This window comes from Pholcus phalangioides, unplaced genomic scaffold, assembly GCF_987345545.1.
Source record: "Pholcus phalangioides strain wild (caught in Gottingen) unplaced genomic scaffold, Ppha-v1.0 ptg000001l_1, whole genome shotgun sequence".
NCBI classification, from domain to species: Eukaryota; Metazoa; Arthropoda; class Arachnida; order Araneae; family Pholcidae; genus Pholcus; species Pholcus phalangioides.
The window spans coordinates 3926160-3951018 of NW_028301594.1; the positions used below are offsets into that span (position 1 = coordinate 3926160).

General features: G+C 35.0%; 1 protein-coding gene across 1 annotated transcript in view; it reads left to right on the top strand.

The window, feature by feature from the left end:
• The first annotated feature begins 2339 nt into the window (after positions 1-2339).
• Positions 2340-24859, top strand: part of Bre1 (E3 ubiquitin-protein ligase Bre1) — a 32491-nt gene continuing 9971 nt past the window's right edge. Inside the window, exons 1-15 of the mRNA XM_089239371.1 lie at positions 2340-2572; positions 6804-6922; positions 7155-7322; positions 10121-10190; positions 11009-11200; positions 12199-12320; positions 14156-14371; positions 15200-15325; positions 15762-15935; positions 16138-16273; positions 19710-19837; positions 21817-22043; positions 22393-22477; positions 22733-22915; positions 24484-24612. Of these exons, the coding sequence (XP_089095497.1) occupies positions 6818-6922; positions 7155-7322; positions 10121-10190; positions 11009-11200; positions 12199-12320; positions 14156-14371; positions 15200-15325; positions 15762-15935; positions 16138-16273; positions 19710-19837; positions 21817-22043; positions 22393-22477; positions 22733-22915; positions 24484-24612 (2061 nt within the window). The 5' untranslated portion in view covers positions 2340-2572; positions 6804-6817. The remainder of the gene's footprint in view (positions 2573-6803; positions 6923-7154; positions 7323-10120; positions 10191-11008; positions 11201-12198; positions 12321-14155; positions 14372-15199; positions 15326-15761; positions 15936-16137; positions 16274-19709; positions 19838-21816; positions 22044-22392; positions 22478-22732; positions 22916-24483; positions 24613-24859) is intronic.

Consider the following 24859-nt stretch of genomic DNA (forward strand, 5'->3'; position numbering starts at 1 on the left):
AGAAAGGCAGTAAAATTCACCTATCCCAACGGGTGGGGGGGGGGTCAAAACCATGAATGTGCCTCTGATAAACTAATACTGTTCGTAGACAGAATACGGTAACAGTACCACGTATTCGAACAGAACAGTGAGCAGTCCGGAAACTCTGTTGTTTGAATCAACAATGAAAAGTATACCTTATATTAGAGACGAAAAAACCAGTGTGTTCATTGGATCACCTTCAATCGTCTGCAGAAACTCACCCCGGTAGGTCGAGTTGAGCCACGACCAAGGAGGTCGTGGTTGAACCAACACCTTCTAAAGCAGAGGGAGTTGCTCTAGAAGGTGTTGGTTGAGTTTGATCTTCTCCTTTCTGGGGGATCTTCCCGAGAAACTGGCTTTATTTTTGGCTGACTATATTCAGCCAAGAGTATGGCAGCCAAGGTTGCCGAGGTCCGTGGAGTGGACGGAGGGTATATAGCAAATGAACCAGGCTAGGAAATGGTGTCGTCTAGAAAACTGGGTTTTTGAAACGTCCAGTTCTAGGACTAACATTTTCTGGTCCACGCACGGATAGGAACACATTCCCATTTCGAATGAAAGCCACATCGAAAAGAGAGAAAAAAAATCATTCTAAGTAGGATTGTGGAAAAATTCCCATTGGTGGACGCAGAGTATATTTGAGGTTCTGTAATTACGGGGTCCAATTCTCTGACGGGGCGAGATGCCAGTCCAGCACTGAATGGGACCTGACGGTTTCTGGTTCTGAGTGCCCTTTTTCGAGTTCTAACGAATGAGGTGGATCCGTGGTGTGGCTATTACGAAAAAAAAAAAAAGTTTCATAATAAAGTCATCAATAAGGGGAAGACACCCCATGGGATCAAACCCTTTCTGTCTCTTAAATAGAGATAGCTCTTATCCGGAAGGCTCAATAAGAACCACATAAACAAGGGGTTCTTAAACTGTGCGTCTCAAAGAGGGATTGGCAGACGTGCTTAATTTCACCACCATTGACGATTTTTCTTAGATTTTTATGGTTTATTGGCCGCCAAGGTTATGGGCCGCCAGCTATGGTTCGCGGACCTGAGGTGGTGTGTGACAATGGCACAGATAGTCTGCAGGCAGACTTGGTAATGTGATTTTAATTGAACAATAAATAATCGAATTGTTGTTGTTGATATAAGTACAATAATATCTCTATGGTTTAAAAGAGAAAATACAGAAAATTCCGCTCCTTTAAATACGATTTATAATTGTAACCAAAAAGTGCAGTTTACGATGAATTTTCTAATTATTGCTGGAATTTGCTGAAGTGCGTAGAAGTAAAGAGCTGTTGAAAATCGCAGCGGAACCACCCTTAACAGACGCGGGGTCCGGCGTGAAACTGATAGCGGCGCCAAAGGAGTCCTGATAATTTCGGGGTCTTTTAGCTTCGATTTTATACAGGGTGTCCTGTAAATCCTAATTCGGCCTGTCTTACCAAACGTTCGTCGTAGAGGTATGGTTTAATTTGAAATTTGATGAAAATATGACCCCGGACAGTCCCGTTTTTTTTTTGTTTTTGTTTCTGGCTGTCCCGACTTTTTTGCAAAAATGTCTCAGCTTTTCACGTATTTTCAAGGAAGCCAACTTGACTAATTCTTCAAATCAATGTTATTTATTTTTTTATTTCCATCTCAGAAACTTACATTACGATAATTATGACTTCAAATCCGAATACAGTGGAACTTTGGTTAACGAGCTTAATTCACTTCGTTCCACCAACGTACTCGTTATACGACTCACTCGTTATTCGAATCAAACTTCCTCATAGGAACTAATGGAAATTTGGATAATTCGTTCCACAATTATTTATTCAATAATTGTGAATATGATCTGTGGATATGATCATGTTCCTCCACTAGTTGTTCAATGTCGGACCCATGCACCTCCAGTCGCATGGCCTTGATCAATGAACGAAGCTCAAAACTTTTGCTCGTAATGCGAATCATCGCTCGTTAATCGAATCGAAATTTGTTCAAAATTTTTTGGTCGTTATGCGCATTACTCGTTAACCGAAGTTCCACTGCAGTTGTAACACAAATCTGTGATGCTTTTTTTTAATTCACTACAATTTGAAGTGGAGCTTAATTTTCCGTGATTGGAGAGTTTTCTGCGATTTTAGCAAGAGTTGGTGACTTTGCTTACTTTTAGCACTTTTTTTGGCAATTATTGGCAATGTCCCATATTTTACCGTATTTCGAAGCACAGTTTCATGTATTTTTCTCGAGTGAATATGGTCAGCGTACTTATAGCTTATTGAAAATACGTAATATTTGAAAAATGAGGCAAAAGTTCTTTTAGTTTATGAAAATAACATTGGCAACACTGCCGGTTACTTGACGTTGTGGTGACCAAAAATACCCTTAATTGTGTTTTGGTAGCCTATTCTTGGCGATTGTTTACGCGGTTGATTTTTTCCCCCCCCGTTTTTTAGAAAGCTATGATTTTAACAGTTATGAAATCCGCATTAATGTAAAATCAATTGAAATTAATTTTGTAAATAGTTTAATTTTTTTTTAACCATAGAAATTTGTATCACAAACCATTTAGTGTAAGGCCTTGATTGTCACTTATTTATTTTGTCAATGTCATATGAATTAATTAACCATTTGATTCCGCACTGATTGTATATTTATTTGTCCCCTATTTTGTATTGATGTTTCTAGTTTTGAATTTAAGGAGCAAAATGCTGTCAATTAGGTGATTTCTTCCAATATTGTTGAAGATAATTGAGCATTGGTTTCCTACATAGGTGTATTTTTACTGTTATTAATTTTAAAGGGGACTGACTGAAGTAAGTTAAACACTTATTTTGTTTGAAGGATCATTGAAGAAGTGTCGGGGCTCACACACATCGGGCGGATCCAAGGGATGAATTTTGTGAAAGTTCATTGGATTGTCTCGTATTTTATGGGACAGATAAGTTTTCCCCATTTATTCCGCTCTTGGGAGTGGTGATTGTTCCTATCCCCCACCCCCAGCCCCCACTCTCAATCTGTTCGTGAGCAAAGGTAAACATCTTCAGAAATCATCTTAATGAAGCCGTAACCAGGTATGTCTGCAGCTGCGGAAAGAGCAGAGGCAAACATCGTTGGCTATGAATGAAGCTGAGACAACTTCAGCTTCGAATGGAGTGATGGCAGGAGGATGCGAAGTGATGTCGAAGCGAGTCATTGTGTAGATGCATTGGATCAGCCCTGCATTTTATGGAAGATAAATTTCTCCCGTATTATTCAACTGTTGGTAGGGACAATTGTCTTCCCCCCCCCCCCCGATCCACGTTTGGGGTCATTATAGTATGGTTGTGAGTATGGTAGATAAGTGGATTCTAGCAATCTAAAGCTCTGAGTTTCTTGAGAAATGGGTTCATTTTGATGATGCCCACTAATAAGCCTTGAGATTGTTTCTAAACAATGGAATGCATTCCACTGCAATTTGTTATTTCGGCTGAAATTGCCTGATTAGAGTTGCCTACATGCAAGAGTCTAAGCACAATATGCTGAAATCTGCAATGTACGTCACAGAACAATCAGTGGTACTGCAGAACAATGTGGAAGAATTTTAAGAAAAATGTAGAAACATTATTATGTAAATTTTTAGAGCAGAAAATTTCCAGTCAGGCGGTGGCTCATTGCAGAACAATGTAAAACATTCTGCTTTGGGGGATGGCAAGTTTGCAATTGCGCGAAAATGTCAAATGTTCAGTGATCACAAAAGAAAACCAATAAAAAGTACTAATACACTGAAAAAAACATGAAATTCCTAATGCATTTTTTCACACTATGGGGTTCAGAGAATGAATATAATAATTACCATGCTGACCAAGGACCCTGTTATGATTGGATACCAAATCTTTCTCCTGGTTGCTCAGCAGAAAAATATACATTTGCACAAGTCAAACGTCGTGGGTCAGAACAAAGCTCAGTGCATGTAAGCTTAATACATTGGTTGCTTGCTTTTTAATTTTTCCTCTGAGTAATTGGCAGTTAAGATTTGGTGTCCAGTCCAAGTGGGATCTCAAGTGAAGGAGGGGTATAGCACAGTATGGTGAAGGAAAGAGTATTCACAAGAAAATTAGACCAGAAAATGAGAGAAGGGCAGCAAAATTCATTTATCCCACCCGCACATAAATGTGTCTCTGCCTACAATGTCCCGGGCGGGTCCTTGTTCGGAAAACGTTTTAATTTCTGAATTGAAAAAAAAAAAACAGAAGTTTAATAACTTATGGAAAAAGCATAACATTTCATAGCATTTTTTATGGATAAGCTTTCTGCAAAGAAAGCGGAGTAAGAATGTTGATGACGACAAAGCAGTGATAGTGTCCTGTTCCGAAAAAATCAAAAACTTTCATTGGTTTCATGAGGTATATTCACAGCAAACAGGCCCAAACTTAAACAAAAGGCTACTTTAAATTATTATGAGGAATGTAAATGCGTTCAAATTGAGTAAAATAAGAAATTTTTTTTGAATTTTCTAAAATAGTCACAAGGGGGAAAAAGGTGTGTGGTGACCTTCCCTTTCCTATCAGAGAACACGATGGGGGGTGGGGTCTTGCTCCCGAAGTTGACATATATGGTATATCACACTCTTTTGTTTGTATATACTGATCTAGTATTAAGTGGGTGATGGATGAAGCAATGCCATGCCCAACAGTGGCAACTTTTTTTTATTAAGCCCCAACAATTTTGATAAACAACAATTGTTCCTTTTTCCCTGTTGTGAAGGAAATTTTCAAAATTTTTTCTCTCAAACTGAGCACAACTCAGGTCTATCATCATCTATGGACAATTTACTACCTAGTGAGTTGTGTTGGAAGTGTCAGTGTGTGTACCTAACAGTCTGAGTGCGTATCTAGTGTCTGATATTGCTGCTATATTTCAGAAGTGAGTGAAGTGTAATGATTGAATTAAATTTGTACTGTTTGTATGTCTTGCTCTCTGTGGCAAATCTTTTTTAAAGTGGGGATCGGTTCACATTTGTGCCTCAAAGTTGAGAACCACATATGTATTTTCCACATCTGCATATAGCCTTCCCTGAAATGTGAGGCCCTCCTTTTTTGCCTTTTATGTTGGGCCATTATTGCTTATTTCCTGGGATGGCCATGAGAGTGAGCAGTGATGCAAAGTACCGAGCAAGCACATGAAGGTTTATTTGGATAAACAAACATCAAACATGATGCATAATGTCCCAAAGAAAAAAAATGCCGGAGGAGAGGGGTCTGGTTTTTGTGAGAAGTGAAATAAGGCTAGTTAATTGATCATAAAAGAAATGAAATGCCATATTTATGGTTTCATTAACTTGTATTTTGTAATGGGTCCGTTTTTCAGATCAAAAATTTTGTGAAGGGTTTGGAAGACAGCAAATTCCCAAATTCTTATTTCGACTGTACCGTGACTGTACTCGCAATTATGAGTGGTTATTTTCAAAACTTATTTCAAATTGTGTCCATGTCAAATTTAATTCCACTGAATTAATTAAATTAATCACGAAATTAATTAATTCACATTAATTTGATCACGGAATAATCAACCATCAGAGCAGATCCATGCTTTGCATGTTGAAAATCATCTGGTGACCTTACATTATCTTTAGCTTATAAATAGTCATTTTTATTAATTACCAGTTATAATACCCTGCGCTGCCTGGGTATTCTTCACTGAGGCTTTTTGGATCACGTGAAATCTCCCTCTTTCTTTGAGGGACATACAAACTGTGTCTTAGTTAACCAATATGGCACCTTCCTGCATGACTCAAGAAAGAAACAAATCTAGATTTAAAGAAACGTAGAAATGAATATTTTCCCCTTTTTTAAGGGGGATAGGTATTTCAATTTTTCTTGAACTTCAAGTTATCAATCTGCCTGTTTCTGCTTCAAAAAATGCTTAATTGGAGATGTGGAATTGCTTTTATGTACTTTACGAGCCCATAATTAATTTTAAAACAACCTAAACTATATGAATTTATGCAGTTAAATATTAAAAGAAAATACAGAGGTGTTAATTTTCATGCTTGAGAAGATATAAATAAATGGTTGAAATTAATGTTATTGCATGGATATCCAACTCAAAAGTAGGTCCGGCTAATTACTTCATATTTTGTTTTCTGGGCTTTGTATCTTTAAGCGAACTCAATATTTCGAAAATCGAGAATTCAGTGCAATTTTTTAAATTATTGATGTGGCGAAAACCCCATTAAATTTCTGCATTTCTACATTAAAATCGGCTATTTCAACACTGATTTCTATGAGGATCACCCCTTTCCTGACTCTCAAAGCGATGCCGATGATAATTATGGCATCTATTCAAAAAGTCTTGTTACTGGGAGGATTGAAAAGTGGCAAACCATTGTGTAAAGGCATAAACTATCATGCAAACTGGCAGCATTAAAGAAGTGATAAACCATTATAAAGGAATATACACATCTAAAATGCATTGTTAGGGAACCACAGTAACTAAAGCAAACCTTCCGAAAGTGATTGTTGAGGCCCAAAAACCATTGTTGCCCTACAGTATTTTGCCCATTTCAGGCATTTGCCCAGATCTGACAAACTTTTAAAGTAGCCTATCGTTCAAGTCTGGTCCCATTTGGTATATATGTAAAATTGGGCGACAATAGATCTGAGTGGTGATGATCGATCTAAAATTGTAGATTTGTAAATCTGCAATTGATTGTTGACACTGAAAATCAATTTTATATGTATAGATTATTATATGTTGGATAATACATGTAGCACTTCTATATTTGATCATAAAAAATCATTTTTATTTTTACTTCACTTGCAGTTAACTGTACTGCTATGTCTGGAAAACGACCCGCCCCACAAGATGTCTCCACTGCTCAACAAAACCCAGCAAAGAAAGTCCATTTCGAACCTTGTCGAATCGGTCCCGTGTCAACTCAGGTAAAAATAATATATTTTTTTGTGGTCAACAGTATTGATGATTGTGATGATTTCCATCTATGTTTGAATTACCATTTATAATGATCAAAATGACAAAAATTTTGTTCTTGACTTGCCACATATTGTAAATCCTTGAAAATATTTGTGTATATTGCTGTTGAGATTTTTTCAGGATCAAATTATTCTTTTAGTTTCTTTTGAATTTAATGAAAAATCTTTTTTTTACCCATAGGAGGAGATGGATGTTAAGGTTATTCAGTTCCAGAACAGGAAATTGGCTGAGCGCTTGGAACAGCGACAAAGATTAGAAGCTGAACTCAGGCAAAGAATCGAACAGCTTGAAAAAAGGCAAACCAGTGATGAAGCCGTTCTCTGTGTTGTCAATAGATATTGGAATCAAGTATGTTCATCTTTGTATTTTTTAAGGCTAAACGTTCTTTTATGTTTATATTTTAACGCTTTCAACCAGAGAGGACATGTACCCGTTACATGTAGCATCCCATTCATCATAAGAAAATGCAGGCCTATATCTCTCCTAAAATGCAATTCCTGCCAGGTTAAGAGTGTATTGAGTAACGTTTTGGAAGTTTAAAAAAAAATTTGAGTTATATGTTTCCGCATTTTAAAATTTGCTTGAATGAAAAAATAGTGTCAAAATGTAGTTTTTAAAACCTTATTATCTACTGACGATAGTTTAAAGCAGTATTTCTTAACTTTTTTTGCTCGTGGCCCCCTTTGAACCATATATGTCTTTCGTGGTTCCCCTGCCTTACCCAGAGTCTTCGACCCTCATCTAGAAGCAAGATCCTTTATACATATTGAATTGATTTTTTTTAGTGAATTTATACCTAACGAAAATTTTGCAAATAAGATTGGTCTCCAGACCACTGGGCTAGAATTTATTGAGCTCCCGCTAGTCCGAGTTCTATTCAGGATCGTCTCAACATCATGGGTCCCCTAGGCAAAGCGATGCTATGGTTGCCCCGCACTTAGGTGGAAATAAGCAGCCTGCATATTCCCTACTTATTTTCAAAATTTATTGTACTATACAAAATATCATGAGGTGGGGCCACTTATAGACATGAGACCCCAGGGCATGATCCCTCACAAGAGTGGAACTTATGGAGCTGTAGCCTGGGGCCTGATATGATCTTCATAATTTTTTTGTTTTTTCACACTATAAATTTAATATAGAGGGGTCTGTGAAAAATCTAGCCGGGGGCCTGCAAAAAACCTCCATCCCCTAGGGAACCTGCTGCAAAATATATGCGGTGAGGCCCGGGTGGGTCCATGCCATAAAATGGTCCTTATTTTATGGGTAGTTTTGTTGGATTCTGTAAGTGTATAGTCACTAATATAAAAGCTTTATTTCTTTGCCTTAATTTTGCTTCTCAGCTTTCTGCAGCCCTCCAAACCATCTGTCATGGCTTCTTTCTCCATTTTCTTGCATGGCCCCTTTGAAATATCCCAGTACCACTGGGGGTATGGCCCCGACTTGAGAACCACTGTTTTAATGTACCACTTTATTTTTAATCCATAACTTTTGTTACATATATTGTTGGACATAAGTATTTTAAAGTATAAAGGCTGTATAACAAAGGTGCATAACCTGCGGCCCACGAAAGATGTTCTGGTAGAAAAAGTAGCAATACACATGACACTATAAATACCTAGGATTACTATATTCCTTAATTGAATAAAAATTCACTTCCATGGTAGCCATTGTTAGCAGTTTTTATGGGAACTTTACAGAGGCGTAATCTAAAGAAGTAGTTGAGACAAATGCAAAATATTTTTTTCCTGCTCTTTATTGATCCAAATTTTTGTATAGCTTTTTTGTAAAACTACCTTGTTTCAAATACCAAGCACATTTGTGTCTGCTACTAAACCACACATTCACCTCGTCCATATTCCTCTACGGTGTGTGTGCATGTGATGTGAACCTAAACGTGAGGTTTGTTACTGTGAAATGCTTGCTCTGTGTAGTGCTACCGTCTGCCATCAATTTTTATAACTATGAGTGAAGTTAGAAAAATTGATGGCAGCACACTACACATCATAACAAGCATTACACAGAAACAAACTTTACTGGTACCTATAAGTATCGTCAGTATATGTTGAGGTGTGTATTGTATGTAAACAATGGTGAATTTCAGTTTCATTACAATTTGAATGTGCAGTTTTTAAAATTTTTAGAACTAATTAATAAAATCTCGATATAACAATACTCTATGGACCAAGTGAAAATCATAAAAAATCTTTATAAGGTGCATCGTTGTATCAGGAGCCAGACCATCATCATAGTGCACCACCAGATATATATATGCTGTTCTTGATATATTTTCCAAATCCAAGTTGTTAGTACCACCATAGATTAATTACATAAAAGGTTATAATAAGCTCACTTTGTTTATTTAAAGAATAAAAAAAATAAGAATATGTGCTATTGTAAAGTTGAGTCTACACAGAGTGTAGAGCTGTATGTGCATTAATCTAGAAACATGATTTGGAAGAAAGGCTCATCACATAATCGGCTATTTTGAGGGTGAACCATGCTTCATTGTGCATTGCTCAAAGATCAAGATCCACAGGATGTCACTACATCAAAGGAATTGGCTCGTTTATACATTGAGCCACTTTTCCAAACAGGTTTTTGTTTGTTTTGGTGTGGCATTATGTAGTTTGTCTGGATCCAGCTTTACAGTTGAAGCTTTGTTTAAGCGAATACCACAAATATACAAAAAAGAAGATCTTTGAAGCCGTAGAAGAACATTGTCATGACTCTTGAATTTGGAGGGGGGGGGGCAATAATTCATGACATTGTCGAGTATGTACTGTTTTAGTGGATGAAATTTGCTCAACTGAATATTAATTCTCAGTACAGCATCTTCAATCACAATGCTAATAACATTGCCTTAGGTGGATACTAAGTTTTTATATTTATTCTGTTGTCGACCTGTTTGCACACAATGTTTTAAAAAAGTGTAGTCGAAATTTACATGATATTTCATTTTATTTTAACATACAATAAACAAATTTCTCATAAATCAATTTTTTGCTGCATTGTGCATGACTGGACAAGTAGATAAACTGTTCTAGGTGATATTGTGCTTTTCAGTCCGAAGAGTATTTACCTAGAGAGGTTTGACTACTTTCACTTTTTGATCGGCCTAATTCCTATTAATTTTACTTTTTCAGCTGAATGAAGATCTTCGAATCTTACTTCAAAGGTTTGATGCTGAAACATCTGATGAGTACGAAAATAGAAGTATGTATTTTGCAAAAAAACAACAAAAACAGAATTTAATTAATGTTTCTACCCATTGTAATACAGTCAAACTCAGTTATAATGACCTTGGTTGTAATAACACCTTGGGTATAACATCAACAATTGGTCGTCCAGGCTGATTCACATTGAGATTAATGTTAATAACCCTTGCTTATAACGTCAATGGAAAAAACACCTTGGATATAGCGAAAATTTTTTCATTGCTTTTGTTTCTGTTTCTATTATGTTTTACCAAGGAATTCTTAAGCTTAGAGCTGATCACATTCAGGGAATGTTTGTTTGCCGTTCTGTTTATACCTAATGGTGAAAAACAATTATTACATGTTTGACACTTCGACTTACTCACTGTCATGACCACACTATATCAAGCATTTTCATACTTTACACTTCTTGACTATTTCCCTATGAAAATGTTTCATTCTTTTCAGTGAAGCTAACTTTAATTCCTAATATTTACTAGAATTGAGGATGAACATAATTTTCATAATTTATAAATTATGCCAAATGAATAGCCTATGACTATAAATATTCACCTTGCATACTTGTCATGTTAAATTTTTTCCAGTGAAATAAATTTTAGCAGACTTACAATAGCACTGTGTTTCTTGCCAAGGGTTGTCTATAAGCAATATTTGGCGATTTTACTGATAACTGGCAACATGTTTGGCAAGAATTGTTGCTTATAATTTATCCCAATGTTCAATGTTTTTCTTGATCAAATATTGTCAAAACTATCTCACAAGAGAGGGGAAAAGTCCTTGGATAACTAATGAATTAAATGATTTGTTTCGTTTCAGATGAGAATGAGGCTACTACTTCATTTCTTGCGTTGCTTGGTCAATGGGACAGAGAAGAGCTGGAGGAAAAGTTGGCACAGCGAGTGCAAGTTTCAACGAGAGCTGTGGCAAAGGTACTTCAAGCATTTGACCGTGTCGTGCAGAGAAATCATAAAGTCATGTTAGCTTTGAAGGGTGATCCATCTGATGGAGGTAAATTCTATCAAGTTTCATTGATACTGTTTGTTAAATAAGCATATTAACCTTTTTCCTGTAAATGCAATAAATCTTTTTAATTTGGGAGTTTTCTCAGCAAACTTTCGATGCCTGTTCATATGTTACAAATGCAGTGAAACTTTTACATAACAATGTTCAAGTAAAAGAAGACTCATCATTATACATGTGATATCGTCATAGATTAAATGTATAAACACCATGCAAACTGCTTTGAGATCAGAGAGCAATGTCATTATTTAGGCAAATATCATTATCGAGAGTATCTTTTTCATACAGGATTTCACTGTTTTACCCTTTGAAGGACGGACATTTTTCCAAAATCCATAGGAAACAATGTAAACAGATGGTCTCACTATAGGGATACTGCACCAGAAAGGGATATACTCTATTCAATAATGAATTGATTGCCCTCTCTCCTTATTGCCTCAGAAATAATTAAAGGGAACCATATTTCTTTCAGATTTGTCTGAATTTGTATTGTGATAAAAAAAACTTGCAATTAAAATAAGATTTCTTCAAAAACTTGGGAAAATGGCTGAATAATGTGTAAAAATGTTTCTGTAATGTAAAATATGGGATTGATGGTAACCCTGAACATAATAATTGAAGTGATTAAAACCCTGTTTATTATGATTTATGTCTCCATGGGAAATTTGTACTTATACATTTTTAATTGAAATTTATAATTCAAAAATGAACCAATCACAATCAAATCTTCATATAATGAAGTTGCTGAGCTCTAATTTTTTTTTAAATTTATGATGGGGGAAATAATTTTCAGTGTGGATTAAATTATTAAAAAAATGTGAGCACTTCATAAAAAAAAATTCATGACATAAAAATTTTTATTAAAGAATACTTTTATATATATTTTTTCCTTTACAGACATTTGTAAAAAAAACATCAAATGGGCTCAGTGTATTTTATTTTTGTATTGAAGTATTCATGCCATTAGGAAAGTTATTTTATTTCAGAGGATATTCCTAGTCTCGAAGCATCTGTACGTCAGGCAAATATTGAATTGCAAAATGAAAACAAGAACTTGCATTTGTTAGTTACTGGACTCCATGAAAAGCATCATCAAATGAATCTTAAGGTATTTTAAAGGCAATATCTTGATAAGATTTATCAATGCAGTACATTTCATTTATCTCTTAAACTAAACATATTCTTTGACTGAGAATTTTTTTTTTTGTATAAGAATCCAGGTATTTATGTCTTAATTGGATAAACATAAGATTTATGTCTATTTGCCAATCAAACACGCTGTTCTCCAAAGTTGTTGCTTCTTAAATTTATGGTAGTGCGGTTAAAACCTCTTAGGACCACAAATTTTCAGTGAAAAAATCTTTCATATGAGGATTATAATGTAAAAAACCCATTTTAGTACCAACTGTTGTCTGGATGTATACAGTCAATGTGTCATTTTCCAAGATTTTCCACAACATTTCTTTTCCCATCATTTTTTTCTCTCGAAAGAAGTTGAGAATTCATCCTTTTCATTCCTCAATTATTATTGGTCAGCATAACAACAGTTTGAGCAAATGACTTGAAGAATAAAGAATGTTGTAGTTTTGGGAGGTTTAAAAAGCACTCATTAAATACCTGAACATGTGTAGGTACCACAAAACAACCAATGTATTCAGAGAAACAGATTTATTGACAAGGGAAGGTGTACAATGAGTGTGCGGTGCACCAGTTAGTTCAAGGTTGCCAAGAAAAGTTTTTGAACAGTGCAATGTTCTTACTCGCTGGTCATTACCTTTTCAAATGGTATCATCTCCATTGATATGCTCCATTCAATCATTTCAAAAGGAGTTGTTTCTAATATCTGAAAAATGGGAAACTTGTGGTTATATAAAACCAATACAGACATTGCAATGGCGACATTATTGCTTGTGTATTTTGTTTTTGTACTTATAAAATGCATCACTAAATTAATGTAGAATCAAAATAATTTTAAAGATAAGTGTGTGTTTTTTTCAAGAAATATTTATGTAATTGTATGTACAATGTTTACAATTTTACAAATTTTCTGAACATGAAATTGAATATGTATAAAATAGGTTATTTTATTTATAGTGTAACACTAATAAGACACTGAGATATTGTAGTTCATAACAAATGTGTGAACAAATGCTATTTTTACCATGATCCAACATAACACCAAACTCATCATAGCCTCAAATTTCTTTGGAACGAATGGTGGTATTGCTACAGGGTACAACTGTATTATGTAAATAGCAAGGATATCTTATAACTTAAAAATCTGTGAAAAAGTAGAAATCCTTAATTCACCACTTATTCAACTTCTACTTTTGAATGAATGCAGGGTAAAACTTGGGTGGAAAACATAGATGCACATCTATACCTAATTACCACATCTATAACAATCTACCAATAGCCAAAAGAAGCATGCATCCTTTCTCTCTCTCGTGAGAAAAAGGGAAAAGAGCCCATTTCTTCATTTCTCATAGGTTTACAGATTTACGTAGCCCATGGGTGTTAAGTGTTAATTATTCAATAATAATGTCTTGTTTCTGGCCCTCACTTTGTAAAGAATGATAGCGAAATAACAAGGCATTATTTATAAAATGACACTTAACATCCTAGAATATTTTGATTAGCACACTTGATTCAACCTTGAACAAAGGAGAGAGAGTTCAGAAATAGCCAAACGCTAGTGCATTTTTCCTTTTTCTGTAAAAGAATCACTTAAGAAATTCACTCGAAATTTTTAAATGCATTTGCAATATTTTAAAAAATTTTCTTATATGAAAGCGCATTAAAATTCGGGAAATTTCTATTGCAAATTGAATGTGAGTTCAATGAAGTAGTGAAATAGATGTTTTTAAAAATGCTTGTGTTAACAGTGATGTAACGATATATCAGCAGTATTAAACAAGTTAAATTTTGTATATTCTACATTAGTTTTCAGAAATGACTGACAAAATAGGCACTTTAGAAATCTCCAATGCTGAACTCAAAAACAGAATAGAAGACCTAGAGTATGATTTGAGTAAGTCAAAACTTCGAGAGGAGAAACTGGATCGCCATTTATCTGAGTGCCTGCAGAAGTTGAAGTCTTATAACCTTAGTGAGAGTGAAGGCGGAAGACATCCAGTCAGTGCTGTTACACATGCAAAGGTATGTTATATATGGCACTGTTTTAAATGAACATTATTAGAAAAGTCATATGTGCTAGTCTTGCGATTCTCTCATCGGATGTCACCAACCATAATCTGTAAAAAAAAATTTAATCATGATGACTTAAAAATTTACATACATATATATTTGTGCCTTCACCAATGCAAAATAGGACTTGCTTATGATTGATGCTGAAAATAGTCTTTCCTTCTGTATCTAAGCCTACCCAAATGCTTTTCAGAGTTCTTTAAAACATTTCTTAAAGTATTGATGTTGACTTCTGCTTGAATATCTTGGCATACAATCAGTATTTCAGTTATTCAAATTATGCTGAGTTTACTTCTGTTAAATTTGCCCTCCAATGAGAAAAGTCTGCAGGCATCAGATCCGGATTTAAGTTGACAAAATGTATTTTCCATTATTTTATGTGAATGACAATCATTGAAGTGTGGAAAAATGAACTAAGTGCAAATGAAAGTTATTACAAAGGGAACCTCCTCCATAAAAGACACTTATGAAGTCTGTGGAACAGGGCCTCGATGTATTTCACATTTTGCTATATGTTAATGGACATGCCTCAGTAGCAGACGAAATTTACAGTCCCATAGTGTTATTATTAATAAGTTCCGTATGCATTATATTGGGGAAGGTTTCATGCTATCCACATTGTTGATGGTATGTGTATATAAATTATTTATACCCCATCTCTCAGTAACACAAGTTTTTATAGATAGAAGTTTGAGAGGTCTATGAAAGAGTCTTAGCTTATCTATTTGTAATGTAACATCCACTTTATGACTCAATGTTTAATTGTTTTGTATTCTGCAGATGGAGGATTTGCAGAAAGAACTGGAGGAACAGAAAGAGCTTGCAAGTAGCCGTTTGATGGAGCTGGAAACTCTCAATACTCAACACAAAGAGTCCTTAAAGCTAGTTGAAAAGCTCAAAATGGATGTAAGCATTTTTTATTAGAATCAATGAAGAAAAGAAGTATGCATCTCACATGAAAAATAATACTTTTAATCCAAATAAGTTTACATTGAAACAAGTTGGATCAGCTCCTGTTATACAAGAACCTAATCTGAAATAATTTTGATAACTTCAGCTGAGTGAGATTGTCAAATCGGGAAGGGGGGGGGGGAATATGTATAAGGTTCAATGTCCTGCTTTGTGTTTATTATCAAATTTACTGTGATTGATGGCTGGACAAAGTAAATAGACTAGCTTTCTGTTCTGACTGCGAATAGTTGTAGCTATTTCAGTTCAGTTAATCCTTATTCAAAGAAGGAAAAAAATCAGGGTCAAAATGAGAAAATTATCATTATTATTTTTTTAATTTAAACATTTGTTAGACAATATTTCAACCTTTTTTTTTAAATTTCATTCCTAGATCCAGTGCCTACCAGAGTCTGTTGTGGTCGAGACAACGGAGTATAAATGTCTTCAGTCCCAGTTCTCGGTGCTTTATAATGAAAGCATGCAATTAAAGACAATGTTGGATGAGACACGTGTTCTAATGGCCACATGCAAAAACACTCACTTGAGGCAGATTGAGCAGATGGAAGTAATTGATCCTTTTTGTGTTTTTTTACTGGCACAATACAAATTTCTTTTGTGTGAGTCAATTTGTGTTACTTGGTATCAGTAAAAATTGTAATAAATGACTTCTGGTGTAAATAAAGGTATTTGCCTATAAAATTAATGAAATACTTATAACTTTGTAGCCATATGTATAAATTTTTAGTGATTGTTCTCTAATTTTTCAGAGTGAGGAACTCATCATGCAGAAAAAATTACGAACTGAAGCAATACAACTTGAAGGATCTTTAGCACAAGTGCGGAAGGAATACGAGATGCTGCGCATTGAATTTGAACAGAACTTAGCTGCAAATGAGCAAACAGGTGATTAAGTGTTTGTTATTCAGTGAAACCTTGATAGAACGATATTCTGTAGACTAAGGAAAAATATTGTTTTATTGCGATATCGTTATATCTAGAGGCAGTAGTTAAACATCAGAGTATGGACATTTTTAAATAAGACTTGAATATCTTTGTAGAGGGATATTTCGTTGTAGCGAGGTTTCACTGTGTTAAATTGCTTAAGAAATTTGATACGGTCCAAAGGTGTATCAGTTATTGCTGTACTTTCTAGAATTGTGCACAAATATGTTAAATTTTAAATGATATACAAATGTATTTCAACAAAGTTTTTGTCAAAAAATGGAAAGAGCAAACAATTTTTTTGAGGGTATTGATTGTTTTCTATTGTAATTTTTGCATCATAGAAATATGAATTTTTTTTGCTCAAAAATGTTTATTTTTGGGGATCTATTTGCACACTGGCAGTACTATCTACTCATGCTTGTTCTCATCCCATCCAAATTATAAGCATAGATTCATAAAAATGACTAAGAATAATCTGAAAATGCTACCAAGGAATTATTTTTGAACTAACTCCTTAAGGTCGCATAACGTGGAAAAGGAAAAAAAAAATAAAAGAGATCGCCTTTCACTCAGGTGAAGATTTTCCCTGGCCCATCGATCACTGACCAATCAACATTATGCTTGGGATATGCAACTACTATTGCGCATTTACTAAATTTTTTGTTCAACGATGGCAACAACACAAACTCATTTTTCTTACATGTGCAGAAGATTTTTTCCTGTTTATAATGTTAAAAATGGGAGGTGTTAGCACTGCTAGTGGCTAGATATCCCCCTTTTAATGGGAAAGGTGGAAAACGGAGGGGAGTTGGAGCAGAATTATAGGGGATGGGATATTTTTGAGTTCACGTCGGGATTGAAAACATTTTTGTCTCAATTGAATCTGAGTAGTTTCATGGAATTAAGTGATTATTATTTTGCTTAATTAATTTTTTAAAATAATAATACAGTCGAATCCCATTATAACAAACTCTAAGAGACTGGAGAAATCACGTTGTTATAACAAAATTTCGTTATAAAAGAATTCCATATTTTTATTTTGTTCCTATGTAAACTTATCTGGGTGATTAGAAAAGTGTTCGTTAAAATCAGATTTTCGCTATAATGGTATTTTGTTCAAACGGGATTCAACTGTATACAGTGCGATGTCGATATAACAACACTCTGTGGATTGAGAAAAATATCATTTCAGAGGGATTATTATATCAAGAGGCTATTACTAAACCATACATGCACCTCGTCCACATTCCTCTGCAGAACTTCTAACGAATTGGTAAATGTTGGAATGTGGGGTGTGAACATGACGCGAAGTTTGTTTATGTGTAATGCTTGTTATGTGTAGTGCTGCTATCTACCACCAATTTTTCTCACTATGACTGAAGTGTAATGACTGAATAATTTTATCGTAGGCCTGTTGCTCTCTGTGGCGAGACTTTTTAACTGGCAGATCGGCTCTTACATTCGCACCTTGAAGTTGATCAAGTTATATCAAGTTAGATAGTTATATCAAGATGCTGCAGTTTAACATTAGGGTATAATCGTTTCTGAACATTCAGTTTTAGAGGGATTTATCATTATATCGAGTATCGTTGTAGCAAGGTTTTCTCTGTATGCTACACTTAGTAATGAATAATTTTTGAATTGCATCCAATCAGTTGTAAAAAGCTGATGAAAATGCATCGTTTTCTTTCAAAGAAAAATGCTACTTAAGAGTCATCGTAATAAATTTTCAAGTAAAAAAAATAATTTTTTTACTAAACCAGTGACATTACGAGTAGAAAATACTATCTGATGCTGAAGGAGTGTTTCTCCCCTATCTGTATCTTCCTCCGAATATTAGGAGAAAAAACAATGCTTGTTTTCAGAGGAGAATGGCAGTAGTACCAAAATTTTCATTGTATTGTCATAATCGGTGCAGATACTGATCACATTATTGATAAGCATGAGTAAGATAGTACTGTCCCTCGGTTTTAAATTTTTTGTTACTTTGGAATATCCTCAAGAAGGAAATATTGTTCTAAGTATCATTTGAGGTAAAGATATGAGCAAGATGAAATTGAGTATTTATAGAAATAAACTAATATGAGAGAAAATGTGCTCACAGAATAAATGTGGCATGGCTATGAGCCTGCTTTGAGAAAATAAACATTTTGAAGTATGGTAAAATTCACTGATTAAGTGTGTTAAGATGCCATTACCTTGTAAACACACACATAACCTGCATCTCAGTAGACAATTTCTTATCTTGAAATAGTTTTCTTGTTTCTATTCTTGTTTTTGTTTTTAATATCATGAAGAAATTCCTAATTTCAATTGTTTTTCTTTTTTTTCCAATTTCTGTATTCTAACTAATTTTGTTTAGTTGTATGCAAATTTTCTTATTATGAAAGGTGCGGTTGATAAGATACTTTTACAAATACAAATACAAATACAACGCCACAACAGGCAAATTGCCCAACGAGGTGGCTGATCCCCGAGCCCCTACCTACTACTGCTACACCACACATGCAACCCCCCCCCCCGCGGAACCCCCCAACGAATCGGTACGTGCGGGAATGTGCGTGTACGTGTAGTGCAACCTGACGTAAAGTTTTGTTTCTGTGTAATGCTTGTTATGTGTAGTGCTGTCATCTGCCCCCAGTTTTTTACTAACTATGAGTGAAGTGTTATGGTTGAATGGTTTACCGTTGTAGGACTGTTGCTCTCTGTGGCGAGACTTTTTAACGGGGAGATCGGCTCGCATTTGCGCCTTGAAGTTGGGAACCACAGAAAACCAACTTCAGCCGACCACCACTGTGGGGTTCGAACCCGGATCCTCGCATCACGAGTCCGGCACTATAACCACTCGACCACCACAGCGGCCGTGACAATTGTCAACTCCTCGGCGAATTGTTTACGAAGATCTGCCCCCTTCCTCCTCCCCTCTTTTTTAAATTGCGCAAGCCGCGATAAACAGAAGCGTCTCCCGACAGTAAAACATTTGTCCGAGTGCGCGTGCGCCTCCAAAGTACCAAAGGATATTTAGAGGTGCTACAAGTTTGATACCCAGTTTGTCCTTGTCAGACACTTTTCCTGGAAATGGGGTACAACAGAAATGAAGACATGACCACTGAAAAAGATTACTACTGCAGAGTCCCACATCAAGGGGTTTGAGCACAAACCTCTTGGTGGGTATAAAAAATGCTGTCATTCTCTCAGAATGAGTAATAAATTGTAGGTCCCGGTCTAATTAGCCCTTGTGTGCAGAAAATGACTATGGTGCGGCAAAAATTATCAAATGATCTTATTATAAAATGTTTAAAACTGTTATAATGCTTATGATTGCACAATATTGACACTTCAAATGTTCAGATGCTTCTGTTCTGTATTTTCTACATGTAGTTATATTTTCTAGGACCTATTAATCGTGAGATGAGACATCTTATCACCAGTCTCCAGAATCATAACCATCAGCTGAAGGGGGAGGTTGTGCGCTACAAACGAAAACTCAAGGAAGCATCCATTGAAATTCAGAGATTGCAGGTAATATTGATGATATTGATTTTGGGAGGGAAAAATTACTAAGCCAAATTCGCCAAATTTGATTTGCTCATAGAAGACATGTACCTTTGAGCCATTCTGCTGTTAATTACAAAAATTTCATGAACAGCTCAAGTAAAAATTGAATGATTTAGCGATAGCTTAGAAGCATCAATGTTGACACCAGCTCAAAATATAGAATGTTTTTATTTGAAAAATATAAGAAACTAGTGTTGCTTTTTGAGAGCAACACAACCAAATAAAGGGTTAAGAACCAGTAATCGAAGTACTGTACTTGGAGTGGTGAATTTAGACAGGTTCTAAGTGCAACAGAGAAAGGATTTCAATGATTCCACGACAATGGAAACTGAGTTACATTTTTATTTTGCTAGGTTTTAAGATATAGCTTTACGTAGTATATTTTTTGAATTATCAATTGAAAGGAAAAATATAGTTTTCATCATCATCAATGGAAGAAAACCATTTCTAATATGTATGTATCTTCAGGAGGGTGGGTGGGGATCCTGGTAATGATACTACAGATGAGGTTTACAACTTTATGTGCCTACAGTATGACACTTATTTGAGTTAAGAAACTTATTCAAAACTTTACTGCATTTAGTAGTAATAAGAGAGAATATAGTGAAATAATTAATCAAAAGTCAAGAATAAATGTGTATATAGGCTTATTTTTTTAAAAGGCCAGATTTATAACATTACAATTAGATTGAAACTTCTTTTTGTGCGGAGACCAGCGGGAAAAAAAAAAAATTGTTCACAAAAAAGGGGTGACCATTAATCAGGGATTTGAAATAATTTTTATTGTACAGATGTTACCTTGATAACTGGACACCCACCACAAGGGGATCAAAAAACATTGACTTAAGTAGATGTCAAGCTAGTAAGGTTTTATTTCGTTTTAGCTTTAAAAATGTCAAAATCATTTATGTATGCATATGTGCGTGCATGTGCATTATTGAAAAATTCTAGATTCTACCATCTACAAATTCATAAAATGTTTTGATCTGCAATTTTTTGTGTAAAGTTTTCGTTAGAGAATAATTCTGGATTAAATGGGGAAAAAACATTTTGATTGCCGCAAGATCTGTTGAGTTGTGAATGAGCACTGCAATTGTCCAATTGTCAGAATAACTTTCCTCTTCTTAATTGAAACCATAGGCGGAGATAGACGTGAAAGTCTGGGGCACGATAGTGATGTTAATTCATATATACACGTATACATTAGATCAGACGACTCCACCTTTGATGCTGGGCCCCCCGTATCTCCGCCCATGCTTGAAACATTTTGATGTAGCTTTCTCGACCATCTCTCGCTCAAAAATTTCAGAAATCATTCATATCTATCTGTGAATTTCGTAGTCCACAGTTTGAGTTTTCAGGTTCCAAACAGAGGAACAACGGAAAGTAATCCTACCCAAAGATGTGCACCGGGAGGAATCTTTGACTCGTATCAATCAACAAACAAATGGCAGAAACCATGGAACATGGAATTTTTGAACTATATAGAGTGTCATGTAAAATCGAACTGATCAACACATAGGTGATTTATCAAAATGAGTTGTGATAGCATGCTATAAATCATAGTCAACTTAAGCAGGATTTGGTCATCATGTGTTGATTAAGATCTATAGAGGTTTTCCCTCATTAACATAATGTGGTAACCATTGGAATAATAAATGTAGAGTTACTGGGGTTGTCGAGTTATCGAGGTTGCCCTGTACAAGGGAAATTATTATTTGGCTGTGAAAGAAGGGTGATTGTATCTGAGGGGGTGATTGTAGTTAAGAACATTTCTGAAGTAACCACAGTGCTAAGCTATTCATGTTGTAGAAAAGTAAAAAATAAATAATGGATAAAATGTGGTCCAAAGCATTTTTATTTGGTCACAGTAGTTTGGATAGCCTGATTAAAATAATGTTAGAAAATAACAAAGCCTTATCATTGAGTTTTATTTTTCATAGCCTTTAGTAAATTCAATCGATTCTGTATCAACTGCTCATGTGAAAGAAGAGCCTCTTAGTTCATCCAGCTCCTCTAGCTGCCCCTCTGTAAATGCGACTATAAAGGAAGAAGTTATCATCAAGAAAGAAAAAGAAGATGATGGATATCGTGATGATGAAAGTACTGATTCCCGGGACAAAGGCAAAACTGATGCTGAAATAATCCGTGAACTCAAAGCACAATTGAAGTGAGCAGTTTGATAGTCTTTATGCACATTTGTTTCATTACTTTACTGACATTTCAGAATCTTTGCAGGCATTGATTGAAATGTTTTTTTTAACAATTTTTTCTCTAAACATACAGCAGCTTCTTTTCCTAACCCCATCTTTGACAAAGTATCATGTCACACACCTGCATCAGGCACATCCTGTTTGAAGTGGACATTCAGAATACTGTTGTTCTGTCTCCACGTGTGCTCATTGCCGTAAGCAGAGGGTGGTAATAACAATGGTTCACATCAGTGTATAGCAGTATGTATGTCAGTTCATCTTTTCTGAAAAAATATACGACTAAATTATATTTAATATTTTCAACAGGAAGTCCCAAGAAGCTCAGAGAGAACTGAAACTGCTGCTTGATATGTACAAAGGAGCGCCAAAGGAGCAGAGAGATAAAGCTCAGGTGATTGCTAGATTGATTCTGTGCTTATCATTTTGCTGAAAAAAATAAATTAATTTAGAGATAAGTCTCCAGAGGATTAAGATAGGAACTAGGCCAATAAATAAATTTCACAAATTCTGAAATGGTTGAACATACAAAAATTCCTTTTACAGCCAAATAGATTTCAAAGTTTATTTTACTATAAGCCTATTGAATGTTAAATTTTGCAATACTGTGTTTGTTGTGTTGAATATTTCTTTCCCCTATGGAAAATAGCTCATGGCAGCAGAAAAAAAAGCAAGAGCTGAGGTAGAAGAGCTAAAACTTCAATTGAAAAAAACCCTGGACAATGAGAGAAAAGAGAGACGAAAGTTAGCTGATGAAGAAGCTTTAAAGAAAATAAAAATTCTTGAGGAGAATGTGCAAACCTTACAAAAGACATTGGCTTCTCAAAAACAGGTTTGACTACTGGTTATTTCCTTATTATTGGCTTATATAACCTCAGATCTTGCTTCTAAGATTATATACCATTGTATTACTCATGTACAATTTTTTTTTTTTTGTTTGACTGTTTCCCTGAAGTAATTTCAGTAAAAGTATGAAATACCCTCCTCCCCCACAACTTTAATCATACTGGAGCAAACACCAAGTTCTTTCATTAAAAAAGAAGTCATAAGAGCAGCGTGAAAAAGAAATAGGAGTTTCAAATGGAAACTGTTAAACTTTCAAAAACGTGCTGTATCCTGATATATTAGCTGGCATGCTGTAAAACTAGAGGGAAACCTGCTTTACTGCATACCAACTCCAGTCATATCGCCATATAGCAATTTTACTATTGAATGATTGGTTGTCACCTCAGTCTCATTAGAGGAAAAAGAACTTGTTATTTTTGTTGTTCCCCCAGGATCGAACCTATGAACCTAATAGCTACCTTCATTGTGGTAGATGAGCATCTTACCACTGCACCACTCGGGTATTGAATGTTTAGGTCTAGTCCATTCCCGGCATGCTGGGAAAAGCGAGGTTTAATAAGGATCACAATATGCATTTAGTCAATTCAATGAATTTCTAGAATGAAGATATTCATTAATTTTTTCTACAATATGTGACTTGAATTTCTTGGTATGCTGGGAAATACGGGTATTCCTCGTATGCTGGTGTCCTGCTATTTTTTCCGGCATACCGACTAATGCTGGAGAATATGGTAAGTGAAATTGGAAAGGCAAAAAAGTTGGGCTGACTAGCTGTGTGTAGACCTAATTAAACCTGATGAAAATGTCTATTTTATTTCATTTGTGTGTTTTGTGGTGCTTGAAGGAATTGTTCTACGATCTGATTTTTTTTTTTTTTTGTGTTTTCTACAGATTTATTTATTTATCACCTTAAAATATGGTTTATAAATTCTTTCCTTTTTTTCAAAAATTTAGTGTTTACTCATTTTACTTATTTTGAAACACATGGTTTCTATAATTAAAGTTAGTGTTGTGTTCTGAGTTGTCTAATGCCTTAATTATCCATCAGAAAACTATGGAAGTTCGGGAGTGTTTAAATGAAGAGATGGAAGAATTTTCGAATCCCCTTCAAAGGCCAAAAGTTTCTGCACATGTTCTGATGTAGGATCATTGTATGAGTAAAAGAGTTTCACCAGTAAAACACATTCTTCTAAACTCAACATCAAATTGTTTAATGAAGAAATAAGAATATGAAACAGTTGAAGATGTTTAGATACCTGCCATGAAGCTTGAGTAATTTGGCCCCATGTTTGCCGAAAACTAGCTTTTGCATGATTAATGGTATAGAAAGCATTCTCAGGCAATGAATGGTAGAAGTAGAACTGATTTCCGAATATTCTCTCTTCCCCCATCCCTTTATAAAGTTTCATAATGTTCTTAAAAATAGTTACAGCTATAGACAGCTCTGAATCGATGAACTTTAATTATATACACCTGTATATTGGATATGCATTTTATTCGTCAGAGAAGAAATTATTCTGAAGTTCAGTTCTTAAGGAATTGTGGCTTTTTTAGGAAGAGGAGGCACTTCTCAAAGAGATGGAAGTAACTGGTCAAGCATTTGAAGAGATGCAAGAGCAGAATCTTAGGTTGATCCAACAGCTTAGAGAAAAAGATGATGCCAATTTCAAGTTGATGTCTGAAGTAAGTTTGCAAAATATAATTTTTATTTTTCGAATTTTCATCAATTCATGTGAGAAATTCAAATAAAATGCATTTGTTCATTATTAGTAAAAAAACTCTAGTAGAAGTTTCCACTCTAGTATATATCTCATAAACCTCATCTCCCAAATGGGGTTAGTAGTTTTACTTGTTCTTTACCATATAAATTTATTAAAGAAAAGCCTGCCTAACACCTCAGCCTAAGGGCACAATGCCAAGATGTGGGATG